Consider the following 15,387-nt stretch of genomic DNA (forward strand, 5'->3'; position numbering starts at 1 on the left):
ATACTTAGGTACAAATCGCTCCCGCATATACCTGTCGTGAGAAATGGAGTTTGCCTGACTTATGAAGTGTTACCGCGTGGTAACACAGCGGGATGAGCTCATGAATAATCCGGAAGGGTTTTACATATCAGATCGGAAAACACAAATTTTCGCGGCGAGAATAGAGTCGGATTTGGAAAATTGGATGATGTTTGATGATGAAAATGCTTACATTGGAAACTTTCGATAGATCTTATTACGGCACTATATACCTACCGAAGAGGATTTTATTCATAAAAATTTAAATCTGATCTGAATCTGGGATCTAATGAACCCATGGACCTAAAGGATGAACCGTGGATCAATTTGATCAAAGACAAACGAGAGTAATCTTAGAGACAAAACGTCAACTTACAAAATAGGTACCAAAGGTACCAAACATCGGTACCAAACATGGATGTAGTCTTATAATAATTCTTATTAATCATCGATTTTGGAAGCGCCAAGTGCCAATCAATATCAAGTATCAATCAAAGAGTATATAAACACTACGTTCTATCAATATTTCGTTCTTCGTGGTATCAATCAATTCAAAGGTTACATCTATTAAGTGTCATTATTTTAAACTCAAAATAAAAATCTGTATTAAATTTTAACATATTAAATTTTCATGTAAATACAAGTGATAATATTAGGCACCATTCAACGTAGATTTTAATAGATTCACATTTAAAATTACAAATAAACACGGTTAATTTTATCAAAAAAATTATCTAAGTGGTTATGTCGAAAGAATTTTGGTTGAAAACCTCCAGCGATGACGAGGTATTTACTCCATACTTAATGACCAATAAGCCGATGAATACTCTCGAGACTAATACAACGAGTCCACACAAAGTTTTCAGAAACGATACAACATCAGTCGAAGTTATTGTTAAACAAGTTAAGAATAAAAAGAAAATGGAACCAAGTAAACACAAAGTTGCTCTTGAAGAAATCAATGATAGACTCTGCGAAGATATAGAAAATCTAAAGAGAGAATTAAATAAAGCAAATAAGAACTTGGAAAATACGAAAAAATGTTTTAGGCTAGTAATGTTTGAGATGGCAAAGCAATTAGAAGCGGCAAATCAGAGGGAGCTGAGAAGACAAACAAAGTATCTAGTCCAGCAATTAGAGAAAGAAAAATTAAAGACAATTTTGGAATCTAAAACAAACTTAGTGAGGAAACTACGAAAAGAATTGCTAAATGTAAAACGTATTACTAAGGTAGTTATTAAAGGTATACAATGTGTTCCTCTTCCCGAAACAGCTGTGCAGCACTCGGATTTAGAGTACACTGAATTTGAAAACGATTTAAAAACGCCAAAAACATCAATTGCTGATAATAATATTATGTGTGGTGGTCATGAAGACACATGCGAAACTACGTTGTCTTATAAATTTTAACTATTGATTTATTTATCCTTAGGTTCTCCTTATTATATTTTACTATATTTACAGCATGTGCATATTATTTTATTGATTCAAAATAATAAGCAAGAATAATAAATTATTTGTCGTGTACCTACCTACTATTGTTTGTGTAACTAATTTATTAAAATAAAGTCGTCAAAATACAAACTGAAATAATACCTAGTGTAGTTAGCCAACTCCCTTAGTGATAAGGCTAATCACCGTATCCTAGAACGAGAAGGGTCTCATTCTAGGATACCCGTTCTCACTCGGGCCCAGTGCGGATTGGACACACCTTTGAGGACATTATGGAGAACTCTCAGGTATCCTCACGATATTTTCCTTCACCGTTAAAGCAAGTGATATTTAATTTCTTAAAACGCACATAACTCCGGTGACCGGGATCGAACCCCCACCTCCCGAATAGATGACCGACTTAATCACTAAGCTATCACCGCATTTCTGTGTTATCTAGTCGAGTTACTGGTTATTTTTTTTCCATCTGCCGCAAAGCCAAAAGGAAGGGTTATGATTTTAGCAGTCTATGTATGTATGAATGTATGTATGTTTGTATCCAGATTCTGTGTGTTCCACCGTATAGTGCCTAAACTACTGGGCCGATTCTGATGCATGAGGTGTCAATTGATTCGTTGGAATCGTCTGGGTGACATAGGCTATATTTTATACGATAAAAAATTACCTAATGGATGTGTGACCTAGTGGAGGTCGCCAAAATTTTTTTTTTGCTAATGTATCGAGTGGGATCTCAAATGAAATAGGAGATAATTCCGAGCTCCTATATATAAATGTACAACAACATTAAAGTATACCAAGTGACAGAAAAACTATTTTACTATATTATTTCAGCGTTTATTAAGACGATCGCAGTCGGGTTTTAGTTTTCAATGTTATCTTGTTGTTTACATGAATTTTGGCAGCATTATCAAAATACGAGTAGGTACTAGGTAGATAACACGCGGGCCCGTGTATCCGAAAACGTGAATCAATGTCGGTGCAAGTCTGACCCGGGCGCATACTGCACGTAAACCGGGTTACGATATGACCGGGTCACGCGGTCACAGCACAGCCCGGTCACCCGGCCGAGATACGCCCGTCCCCGGCTTCCCCAGTTCCCACCCGCAGCCTATTTGCGAAGGATAACGATCTTTGTAGGTACCATTATATTTGTTACACAAGGTATCCGAAAAGGACTTCGTTTGCGTAACAGCCATAATAACTGAACTACCTAACTATATGATATCGTATCAGATCCACTCTGTTAATTTTAAAACAAGTTTAAGTACACTTTTTATTTTATTTTTCTAAAAAAAATATTCAGCCCTCAGGGATAATGGGGTCGATCGGATTTTACTCCATTTTTTTATTCAGCTTTCTATTGCTCAAAGCTCACAGGCATTTGAGCAAATCTTATTAGGTAAGTACTAAACCTAATACTCGTCAAATCAAATCTCTACGTATAATCTCTCTGAGAGAAAAATTCACCACAACCGGAGAGGAGTATTTTTTGGAAATTAGTTAGGTACCTAAATGAAATTCGTTTGTTTCTGGTCTTGAGTTTCCGTTGCAACCCTAATATTAATTAATTATCATGAAAAGTGAAACCCCAGATTTCATCAGCTAACACCTACGCGATGTTACGCTTAAGGTTTCCTAAATCCTAACACGAAGTCCCACTCTCATTACACCCATTAGTAGAGCTCTAGAGTCTACCTAGCTACGTTCACATAAATATATTATCCCTACTAGGTTCTGTTTAAAAGTAGAAGTGCAATGTATTCTAGACGTCGTCGTTTGTTCCAACAGCTGTTGAGTACAGTTAAAATTAATTTTCATTTCCTTCACTTTCAATTACAATTTCATTTTCTATTCTTGTAAAACTTGTTCCGTAATAACTTTAAGTTATAAGTCAAGTCGCGGTAACTTTGTCTACTCTCGGGAATGGCTCAAAGTTAGACTGCGCTAGGGCACTATTATTTTTTTAAATTACTAAAGTATTTCTTTTAAGTCATTTAAAAAAAGCTCTTAAGCACGGTCGGCATTCGCAAGTCCAGCGTACTTGAATTAATAGGTGTCAGTGACGGAGGTTGTATTTAGGAGTACCTACGCGCTAGGTAGCCTAGATATACTATAGTGAAATAGATGTTTTGATTATCCTTAAACTTACCTTTAATTTGGCACAATGAACATCAAAGAGCCAATTGAATTTGAGCTTCAGTTGTCCTTTAAATCTTACCCCTTACCCGGGCCTAATGAGCGGAGGAGCCTCTCCTTAACAGTAACAGTGTTTAATTAAATAAAGCTCAAGGCATGACTCTAGGTAGGACTGTTAACATATCTGGGTACGCAAAAAATCAAACAACTCTTCACTTTCGTTGTTTTTATATCTGCCCTAAAAACCATTAGGTGTTATAAAAGTGGGTCGTTGTACTCGAGTGCGACTCGTATATTGGCACTCGTATAAGTGCAAATCCATTTGGATGCAGTGTTATTGCATTTTTCATCAGAGTGAGAACCACATTACGGTGACACACTCGTCCTGAAAGCTCCATCCATTCTATTCCGATGTCGATTACATTTTACGCGGTTTTCAGTCGAGTCTCGCCGAACACGCCCGAGGCCAAAAGCACACCCGAGCCCGAGGGTCGGACTCAGTCCGTACGAAAGCTCCGCGTAAAATACACGCTTTTTATGTTGCAACCATTTTCCCATGTGCTAAAACTTTTTTTAACAGTGCCGTGACAGACTATATGTACATTTTATATTGTATGTTATATATTGATACATTTTAGCAGTGTTCGAAAATGGGCATTATTGATGTACCGAGTTTGAGATTGTAGGCTAACACAGGTTCGTAGATATATAGCTGTCTAGAAACGCCGTGTTTGTATTTTGTACTTAGTTCCAGTATCTTAGAAGTACTCGTTCTGATTGTCTGTAGTGATAAAATCTTCGATAAGATGTTCTGGTAGAGCCAATCAAGGAAAATATTTTTTCCGAATTTTCTGAAAATATATTTTCTTAGCTAAAGTTTTTCTTATGGTTTTGATGGTAAACTTTGGCAATTCGTAATAATAAATATTTATTAACGCAGTAGAAATTGAAGGACTCTATATATTTTTAGGGTTCCGTACCTCAAAAGAAAAAACGGAACCCTTATAGGATCACTTGTTGTCTATCTGTCTATCTGTCTGTCCTTCTGCCGTGTCTGTCAAAAAATTGGGTAGGTACTTCCCGATGACCTAGAATCATAAATTTGACAGGTAGCGCAAGTAAAGGGAAAAAATCGAAAACCGTTAATTTGTGGTTATATCACGAAAAATAATTAAGATGTGTTTATGAACAAATAAATAATTAGTAGGTATTTTCAAAGTAAGATAACTATACCAAGTGGGGTATCAATTAAAAAGGCATTACCTATACATTCTAAAACAGATTTTTATTTATTTTTATACATAATAGTTTGTGCTTATCGTGCAAAATGTCGATAAAAATACCCGAGTACGGAACCATTGGTGCGCGACTCTGACTCACCCTTGGCCGCTTTTTGATAATTGGTATGCTTGCCTTGCAAACAGACATCCCCAAACGAATAAGTGTGCATGACTGTATCATTCTAATTGGATGGTGCACTACGTGTACTCGTATGTAGCTTGCATGATATGGTACCAAACTAGTAGGTCCTTTGTACACAATAAAACCCCTTTGCTTGCTTTGGGATTGGGGAATCCAGTGAACGGGTCAAAGACGGATTACGTTAGATCGACATACCTACCATTATTTATCACCTTGATCACTCGATATACATGTTCTAATAGATGCGGCGCTTCATAGTAACAACATGTTTCAACGAACGTCGCAGACGTTTAAGACTTTCAAATTCAAATTCAAAATATATTTATTCAATTAAACTTTTACAAGTGCTTTTGAATCGTCAAAATAATCTACCACTGGTTCGGAATGCCGTTCCTACCGAAAAGAACCAGCAAGAAACTCGGCGGTTGCTCTTTTCAAGGATTCAATTTACAATAATATGCCTTAGATGCAGTCCGTTTGTAAAAGTTAAACTCGCGCGATTACTCTACTTATTATTCACGTTATACGTACACCTATCACGTATATTCTAGTAGGTATAGATAGCTTTAGTACCTAATCTGTTCGAACTTATCTTTGTTCTTAGAAACGGACTGCATCCAAAGCGGTTTACATTGATAGGAGTGCGGACGTATGTTTGTTGGAACACATGTTCTTACTATGAAGCGTCGCATCTAACTAGGATATAGGTAGTAGGTATATTGGAGAAGTAAAACCTCTTGTTTTCTATTAATTTAAAATAATGTAGTTTTTATGTCCGTATTTTTTCGTTTTGAAACATAATAAGTATAAGACATCATTCCCCTTTGTCTCCAAGTAGGCAAAGCTTAGGTATGCATGGAATGAGCACATCATTACAGATGCCCCGACCGAAGGTCACACGTACCTACGAAGTGGAGAGGAGCTGAGCCTTTTTTGATACCTATATGAACTTAAACTTGCCTTCATTTTTAGAGGAACACAATCAAAATGGTAGCAAACATAATTTGCTTTGTTTCATTAACACACAGGCTTAAAATGGTATAATGAAAAATGTGATGACTCTAAGCGGGCGGCCCAGGTGGGAGCATGTGCATCCTACGGGGCGGGCAATGCCATACTTTCCATGGCGCTTGGCACCCGCTCTCGATTAGGGCACAACCGCGCGTCTTCCTTCTAATGCCTTGTAAATAGTAAAGCTTGTTCTACACGCTGGCCGCCCCGCAGGACGCACCCGCTCTTACATGGCCGCATCACATTGAGGATACCAACGCACGGAATATAATAATAGTAATAAAGCTTTTTGTTCTGAAAAAGGTTCTGCACCTCGATTCCACTTCACATACAGGTGGGCGGTACGCTTAAGATTTCGAATTTTAGTTCAACCCCTAAACCTTTGCACTATAACATACCTAATAATATGTATGTACTTAATAAAATCATTTCATTCAATGATATCGTCATCAGCATTTCAACCCAGTGCTGGCCCACTATTGAGCACGGATCTCCTCTCAGAAAGCATTAAATAATTATTTACATACGAACTTCCATATTATAAATCTATCATATTGATGGGGATAGTATTGCCAGTAGTTTCAGTTCATCAGCAATTTCAATTTCACCTGAAGAGGTATTAAGCAGCTTCCTTACTTAGTATCTTGTATTTAGAAATCCAAAATCATAAATGATAATGGGATGGTTATGAAATTTTCCATTTCATAACCATCGCTGGACACCACGCTGGCAAAGTGCGGATTTGCAAGCTTCACTCACCGTTGAGAAAATTATGGACAACTAACTCCATACATACATACATACATACAGGTTTCCTCACGATGCTTTCCTTCACCAATTGAACATAACTTCAAGAAGTTAGAGGTGGCCCAGGATCAAATCCCAGATCCCCTGAATAGACGGCCGACGTCTAACTTTCAATTTACCCCCTTTTTAAAACTATTTTACCTCCTTAAGGGTTGAATTTTCAAAAATTCTTTCTTTGCGCTTGATTATAGTAGTTTGAGCTATCGGTACGTTGATGGATCCGTCGGTCAGTCAGATTTTCCTTTGATAACTCAAAATTAAAAAACCTCTATACGAAAACTAGAAAAGAACCGATAACTTTCAAACGGCTGAATCGATTTTCTTCGATTATAGCTAAGAACATTCTTGATCAAGCCAACTTTCAAACAAAAAAAAAAAACTAAATTAAAATCGGTTCATTCGTTTAGGAGCTACGATGCCACAGACAGATACACAGATACACACGTCAAACTTATAACACCGCTTTTTTTAGGTCGGAGGTTAAAAATAGCAGATACATACTACCTAGACGTACTAAAAGTACCTACTTACCGACTAGTCTTCTTTTTCATAGATTCGGATATCAAATTAAGTTTCCTCTTGTGACTGTCTATATTATCTTTTTTTTCAGGCGTACGGACTCCTGTGACAAGCAAGTCACATAATGTTTTCCTTATGCCGGCGATACAAAGATGAACACGGTGAGTAACCAAGAGATAGTGTCATAATAGGTATAGTACCGTACGTCACCCGCGCTATCCCGCACCGGGTTAGCGCGGGGCCTGAGCGGGTGTGCGGGGCGTCCCCACCCCGATTGCCTTCTCGACCTGTCGCGTACTATAGTCACAGGTCATAGATCCTATGTGGTTTGTAATTTAATTAGACTTAAAAATCTCACTAATTCGAATTCTGAAGAGTTTGAGAGACTAATATTTTCGAGACTTAATTATTTACCGTAAGATAACCAAGATAACCGACATAGGTCAATGGTTGCGAAGCTCATGTGGCAATGTGCAAAGCCTTATTAGTTCAAAAAACTGAAAGACGTTGGGGTGTCAAGTGTAATGTTGGAGGCCCAATAAAAGACTTGTTGGTGTTTAGCGTGCTTTAAAAGTGCTGTGAAAGTCCCTTTAAGAGACCTATACCCAGCAGTAAAAGTTTATCGGTTGACGACGAGTATGATGATGACTTTAGGATATAGAACCATCCAATGGTTAACAAACGGCAAGTCTTCAAAAAGACGTGTCTGCGTAACATTTTATCATCTGGCATCTCTTGGTATATGAAGGTTTAACCTAGATCACACTTAAACCGTCGGCTAAGCTTGGAGTGAATTTGGTTAAAGAAAATTAGTCTCGGCCATTTCGGCTTATTGGTGTTCAAGATCTTAATTAAAGGAGAAACTGACATTTTCATCAGATTTCGTCTATGAAAAACGCATTGTTGCGTGTCCATTATCTTTTTTCGGATTCACTGTCTAAGTGGGCGATGATAGCACGTCGATCTCCTATTTAAGAGGTCGGAGGTTCGATTCCAGGAACTTCTCGGAGTGACGTGCGTTTAAAGCAATTAAATATCACTTTACTTTAACGATGAAGGAAAACATCGCGAGGAAACCTGCATGCCTGAAAGTTCTCCATCATGTTCGCAAATACGTGTGAGGTCTGCCAATTGGCACGTTGGCCAGCGTGGTCGACTATGGTGGCTAAAGACTTTTATACTCGGCTGAGTTTGTTGTGGGTTTTTCTCAGACTTGGGCGCGTTTGGAACCCTCGTAGCTTTAGTTTTAAGTTACGTAATTAATTATCACATTTATATCGTACAAATTTAACAATTTCGACCATCAAAAGGAGTACAATTGTACCTACTTTGAATAAATGATTTTGACTTTGACTTTGACTTTTCATTCAGAGAGGACACCCGTTCTCTGTAGATAGTGACCCGGCGATGGGATGAAGATGATAATGATCACTGTCTAAGTACTACGTGTCTATAACAATTCCGAGAATTAGGTGTGAAAAATTATAATGTTTCACTCGAATACATAATAATGTCACTTGAAGGTTACATGCCCGTAAATTGTAGTAGGTATATTTCACGTAGAGAGAGGCTTTTGTTGGGAATTCTATAGCATTTTTATAATGCTAACGAAGTCGGGAGCACTAGAAACTCTTGAAACCTCGCATTACATAATATTATTGTCTGCAGTTTTGTTCCTGTTTCTCTGAGGACGCTTCAGAATGCGTCGCATAATGAAAAGGAATAAAATAGTTATGTACTCGTAGTTCAGCATTCAGATGCAGATGGAGTCCCACTCCTCGGCCTCTTGCGATGACATTTAATTTATTGTGCGGTTTATACCTACGCGCTGAGACGAGGTGTTTTATCAATTACTAGATGATGCCCGCGACTTTGTACGCGCGGATTTAGGTTTCTTTTCAAAAATACCGTAGGAACTCTTTGATTTTCCGGGATACAAAGTTACCTATGTAAAATTCCGGGATGAAAGCTACCTCTGTACCAAATTTCATATATATTAAATTGGTTAAACGGATGGGCCTTTAAGAATCCCGTGGGAACCTTTTGATTTTCCGGGATAAGAATTAGCCTATGTCCTTCCCCGCGATGTTAGCTAACTCTGTACCAAATTTCATTAAAATCGGTTCAACTATTGGGCCGTGAAACGTTATCAGACAGACAGACAGATAGACACACTTTCGCATTTATAATATTAATATGAATAGTATGGATGTTCATTGATATCGGAAGTATTTAATATGTTACACTAGCGAGCATGCTCATCTTTAAGCACGCAGTTTCTTAACGATGAAACATGCGTTGAAATGTATTGATGAGTGCATGCAAGTAAAACATGGATGAAGTTGCAGTGAGATCTCGGGTTAACGATATTCATTACCGCGTGTCTGCTGCGGTCAGAATTAATTAAAATTATGACAGCGATATGGCATGAGTGTAGGCGATACCGGAAAATTGCAAAACGAAGTGCTTTAATCTCTAAGCCTATCATGAATTTTCATGCTTGCTGCTCTATGTAACAACCTTTTCAGGGCAATACAAATTACTCTTAGGGTGGATACCCACTGGGGCCGTTTACCTTAGGTACTTACAGATTTTTTTAAACTTGCGCTTAAATTGCAATCTCACCTGATACATACTAATATATATATATATATATATATTTATGTTATTCTTGTATTACGAGTATATGTAACTAGCTGAACCACCTCGGATTTTTTTGAAAATCGTTGAGGTAGTGGAATTTTCAAAAATCCTGAAACATAGAAAGATTCTTCATTTTTGTAACTATGTATGTGTTACCTAGTTACAATTAATTAAAAGTAGGTTCACTGAATTAAGTAAGTAAGCGGAAAAAGGACGTAAAAAATTAGAACGATAAATTAAATTATATATTGAACTAGCCGATGCCCGCGACTTCGCCCGCGTGGATTTAGGTTTTTCGAAATCCCGTGGGAACTCTTTGGTTTTCCGGGATAAAAAGTAGCCTATGTGCTAATCCAGGATATTATCTATCTCCATTCCGAATTTCAGCCAAATCCGTCCAGTAGTTTTTGCGTGAAGGAGTAACAAACATACACACACACACACACACACACATACAAACTTTCGCCTTTATAATATTAGTGTGATGATACAATTTCGACAATGTGTAAAAAAAACTATTTTACCTATAAAATCATAATACACATGTAAAGTTACACATAATACACAAATAAAGTTTTGAACAAGTAGGTACCTACCTACTATGATTTTTATAGGAATCACTGTAATTATTGATACTGATATTTTATATCATTTACTTTCGCATCTTAGAAAACCATCTAAAGCAAAGAGGGACTTAAAAGCATGGCCGTCACTTAAGGGTGACAAGGGTGTACATTGATGGTAGATATAGATACGTACCTATTATATTATTCAGAAGGTAAATATTAGGTACTAGAGTAACTTTAAGTAAATGCTCAATCCCTTTCCAAGATTTTTATAAATAGTAAGTACTTAGAGCAAAACAAATTACATAAATTATAAAAAAAATAAAAAAATATAACAAACACTAAAAAGAAAAAAAAAGTAATGTATTTATACGTCTATGTTTATAACTGAATATATTATGTAAGTATACAAGTAGTAATAAGTTAATGTATGTAATTCTATAATAACATTGTCAATTAGCCGCAAGAACCGTTCACTCTTCATATTGTTTGTGACTCCACATTGGCACCTCATTGGCAACTTAGATTTAGGGTCCACTAAAAAGGATTTTTGAAAATTCAACCCCTGAGGGGGTAAAATAGGGGTTTTGAATTTGTGTACCAAGTCCACGCGGACGAAGTCGCGGGAGTAAAGTAGTTTTTTTTTTATAATTATATATTTTACGACTGTAGGCTTTATGTAACATAAATTATAGACTTTTGGCTGACGAAGTCTAACTATAATAAATTTACCTACTGGACTGCTTAATAAAGCTCTATAAAGCTCTAGAAGTAGTGCAGATATTGAAGGGTAGGATTAGCGAAAATTGTTTACTAACTGGTTCAAACTATTATGTTGTAAACTGCTGCACTATCATTTCAAAGTTGCAGTTTAGAAACTGTTTTATGTTGAAGTTAACGTATCATTAGCGCTGAAGTAGGTACCTACATCAGAAGCAATTAACTTACCTAGCTGTGTATTGAAACTAAAATACATAGTTACTTTCCAATACAAAGTCAAAATAAGACTGGTCTTCACTAAAAAAAATTGGTTGTCTGTAAAGTCGGTTTACTGACGATAGTTGAACGTGACAACAAAGGCCGATTGTGCTTCTTTGTCGCTCGTTCCGCGCTCTCGCTTGCACTTCAAGCCTTACATGGAACGCCTCATGCGGCGTTACCTCAGATCGAGGTAACGCCGCATGAGTCATGTTTTTTCGTGCGTGCAGCCGGCTCTATCGAATTATAAGACGTTGTCACGTCAAAAATTACACACTGCTTTTATATGGCAATAGTGTGGCTAATTCTGTTGTACTTAAATCTCTAACAAATAATTTGACAGGTCTAAATCAAGTGCTATCCTTTTACGCAGGGAGCATTACCTATATAAATTAGAATAAGTTTCTATGCGGAATTTTCCAATTAGAGCCACGACTCGATAGTAGATCTGCGATCGCAATGTTTGTCAGCGTGATTTAAATGTAAAATCTATAGAAATCGTCAGTCGCTTTTCTACGCCGCCCATCTCGTTTAAAAGGGTTTCTGCGTGACTGGATAAACAGACGTAGTACGCAAAATGCGTATTGCGTAGTAGGTACGTCTTCCTGTAGCTCGATTCCGTATAACCTGCATCAATCATTATTACAATCGCAATTGTTGTATTGGTTTAATTTATGTTGTTCTTGTTGCAACAAACGACGTCGCGGTGATCAGATCGAAGCCCGGACCCTCCATCTAGGAGGCTAATGTCTGAAGCAATAGCCTAACACCGCTTTCATCCTAGCTAAATGCACTAGTAGGTACTTCATATATTAAAGAATAGTGATGTCGCCCGCGACTTCGTCTGCGTGGATTTAGGTTTTTTAAATCCTGTGCGAACTCTTTGCTTTTCCGGGATAAAAAGTTGCCTATGGCAATTTCTGGCGCGCAAGCTACCTCTTTACCTTTCATGGTAATGCTTTGATTATTCGGGATAAAAAGGAGCCTATGTCCGTCCCCGGGATGTAAGCTAACTCTGTACTTTTCATCAAAATCGGTTAAGCTGTTGGGCCGGGAAACGCTAGCAGACATACAGACAGACACACTTTCGCATTCATAATATTAAGTATGGAAGTATGGATTATTATAATAGTAAAGAGTTTGCGACGACCTCGATGCATTTATGTAAATGTTTTTATATTCTGGTTTCAACTCATACTCGTAGTTACTTGAAAACATCTCAACATTATTCACCGGGCTTATTCACCGACGTGGAATGGGTCAGGCACACTTGTCGACGAGTATACTTCATATAATAATTTTTGGTTCAGAAACTTCTTGCGAGTGAAGGTCGAGAGAGATACCGAACGTGACCGAACTTTGTTTAAGAATTCAGGATGAAGCCGTGTTACAAATGTATTTTATACCTACTTTCTTAGCGAATAATGTAGCGAAAACGAAATTCTTTTGCAAGATACCTACATAATTTCTTATCAGAAAGTATTTCAACATCAAACACCTACTACTTACAGTATTTAGTCTACAAGACCAAGCAGAGCTTAATTTTCTGTAACGAATTACATTTTATTCAAATAGATTCTTGTGCAAGTTTTGTCCTTTGGTAGGTGTATAATGAATCTGCTATTGTTTCCTAGTGGAAAATTGAAAGAGCCATCCAAAAAATTGAAGTGTGCAAAGTAAAGAACCCCTACCAACCACATTAACGAACTTTTTCAAAGCTTAAAAATTCCAGAGTCCATTACGCCCAAATAGGTAAAATCCGTTTTCAGAATGTTATATAGATATTTCACGTTATTAAATAACCAAGCGCCCTGTATAAAATTTTTGTCCGTCTTTTTGTTCGAGCTAATCTTCGAAACGACCCAACTTATTTTGATGGGAATCTATCTATCTAGAAAACAAAACAAAGTGTGGTCATGGGCAAAAGCTAGTGGTAAATAAAAGTCCATGCAAACAAAGTCGTAAACAAATAAACTATATGCCCACATAATTAATTTATAGCATAATAAAAGGACATAATATTTTTGTCCCTCCTTTATTTATTGTGATGTTTCGTGCCGCTCCGTATTTTGTTTGATTTTGGATCCAGTCATAAAACTCAGTTGTTGGGCCTCTGTTTTTAATCTTGAAACATACTAAGTTTCAAATATGCATAGCGTCTCATCAAGTAGGTACTCGTTAGGTACCTAACTTACCACTAAAAAAAAATATTCGCCCACTAAAACATATCGAATACATAATTTAGGTAAAAAACAATCAAAATATAACAAGAAATCTTAATTTTAAATTTGACATCCATACTAGCTAATATTATAAATTCGAAAGTGTGTCCGTTCTTCTATCTGTCTGCCTGTCTCTGCTACCTTTTCACGGCCCATCCGTTTAACCGATTGCCACCCGGGGATGTACATTGGTTTACTTTTCGCCAGAGTAAATGAAAGGGATTTCACGGGATTTTAAAAAAGCTTAATCGACGTGGACCAAGTCGCGGTCTTCAAAAAATATGGCAATGGTTTTCACATTTGAAATGCATAGGTAGTACAAAAAGTGCCACGGAATCAGTATGGTCGGCAGCACGTCACAAAAAAAGCGTTGTAGCATTGACTTATATAATTTGTAATACAAGGAACTGTGTGTAGCACCTCATGCTGCAGCTTGTTACCCAGCACGTGGCTTATACACGTGGCTACAACACGTGCTACGCAGTATGAAATCCTTCATATACTTAGTTCAAGGAGCCACGATAGAAATGTAGCCGTCCCGTGACCCGTCGCTCGCAATCGCGCGTTCTGTCTAATTCAGCCTTTACGTTCGTTTTATTTCTGGGGAACATCTTTTTTTGTGCAGGAACAGTTTTTTGCAGGATCCAGTTTAGTGGTGGGCGTGTTTCAATACTACCTAGCCAGCTAACGCGATAATGACACTAGGTATGTGATATAGATGAGATATTCATCCCACGCTTTCAAATATTATAAATGAGAAAGTGTGTCTGTAAGTATGTCCGTTAGCTTTTAACTTTTTGTCCAGCTACTAACGTAGGCTAGTTTTTATCTCGGAAACTATCTCAGGTGAGGGTGCGGGAATCATTTATTTTGTACAGAGAAAGCTTGCGTTCCAAATATAGATAAAGGCTACTTTTTATCGCGGAAAATTGAAAAGTTGCAACGGGGTTTTCTCAAAACCTAAATCCACGCGGAAGAAGTCGCGGGAATCATTTAGTTACCTAAAAGTATTGACACAAGTGTGTTGCATTCGATTTTCACTGCTCTATCCCGTGAAAAATAAGAAAGAAACTATTGTGTGTGAACACAATGCACAAGTTTTGCAGGAACTAGTAAAAGGCTATGCTGGGAGAACCGGATGGCTATGGGAACGGGCCCTTATTCCTACATCTGTTACGGCTTTTTGTAATGAAGGCTTATTGGAATCCTTGCTGATCTGAGAATAATGCCTAATGGGAGTATGAAAATCTGTTCCCAGAGAGCTAACAACATATTACTAGAGCAGAAATGTCTCACAAAATCAAATCAACTTATCTGCTGTACAAGTTAACTATAATAGTAGCTTTTTGTCATGCAGTAAAATGGCGCTGGATCCTTTTACTCTGTCTAATGTCTTACTCTATCTGTATGGCCATCTTTTGTGTGGTCAACTTTACAAGAGTAATTATATAGTTATCTGTGTATGAATATTTACCTAAAAATATTAATTAGTTTTAGAAGAAGGTTTTAAATTGTAACGTCTACTGCTCTATGATCTAACTCAATATCTGTTTGTGTAATAGACACGTACGTTTACACTTTACAGGTACCTGTTATAGATATTTTATTTGACA

The 15,387-nt window shown here is 37.2% G+C and overlaps 2 protein-coding genes across 2 annotated transcripts in view; both read left to right on the plus strand.

Annotated features, from left to right (window-relative positions):
• Positions 1-584: 584 nt before the first annotated feature.
• LOC123875145 lies at positions 585-1,472 on the plus strand. Its single transcript, XM_045920827.1, has one exon. The coding sequence runs from the start codon at positions 763-765 to the stop codon at positions 1,426-1,428; it is 666 nt and encodes a 221-aa protein (XP_045776783.1). The 5' UTR covers positions 585-762; the 3' UTR covers positions 1,429-1,472.
• A 2,647-nt stretch (positions 1,473-4,119) lies between these two features.
• LOC123875140 overlaps positions 4,120-15,387 on the plus strand; it is a 59,332-nt gene continuing 48,064 nt past the window's right edge. Inside the window, exons 1-2 of the mRNA XM_045920821.1 lie at positions 4,120-4,302; positions 7,457-7,526. Coding sequence (XP_045776777.1) covers positions 7,490-7,526 — 37 coding nt within the window. The 5' untranslated portion in view covers positions 4,120-4,302; positions 7,457-7,489. The remainder of the gene's footprint in view (positions 4,303-7,456; positions 7,527-15,387) is intronic.

Source organism: Maniola jurtina, chromosome 19 (genome assembly GCF_905333055.1).
Source record: "Maniola jurtina chromosome 19, ilManJurt1.1, whole genome shotgun sequence".
Taxonomy (NCBI): Eukaryota; Metazoa; Arthropoda; class Insecta; order Lepidoptera; family Nymphalidae; genus Maniola; species Maniola jurtina.

Excerpts from the sequence above, each read along its gene's own strand:
- LOC123875145 (XM_045920827.1), top strand. The coding sequence starts at position 763 with ATGTCGAAAGAATTTTGGTTGAAAACCTCCAGCGATGACGAGGTATTT.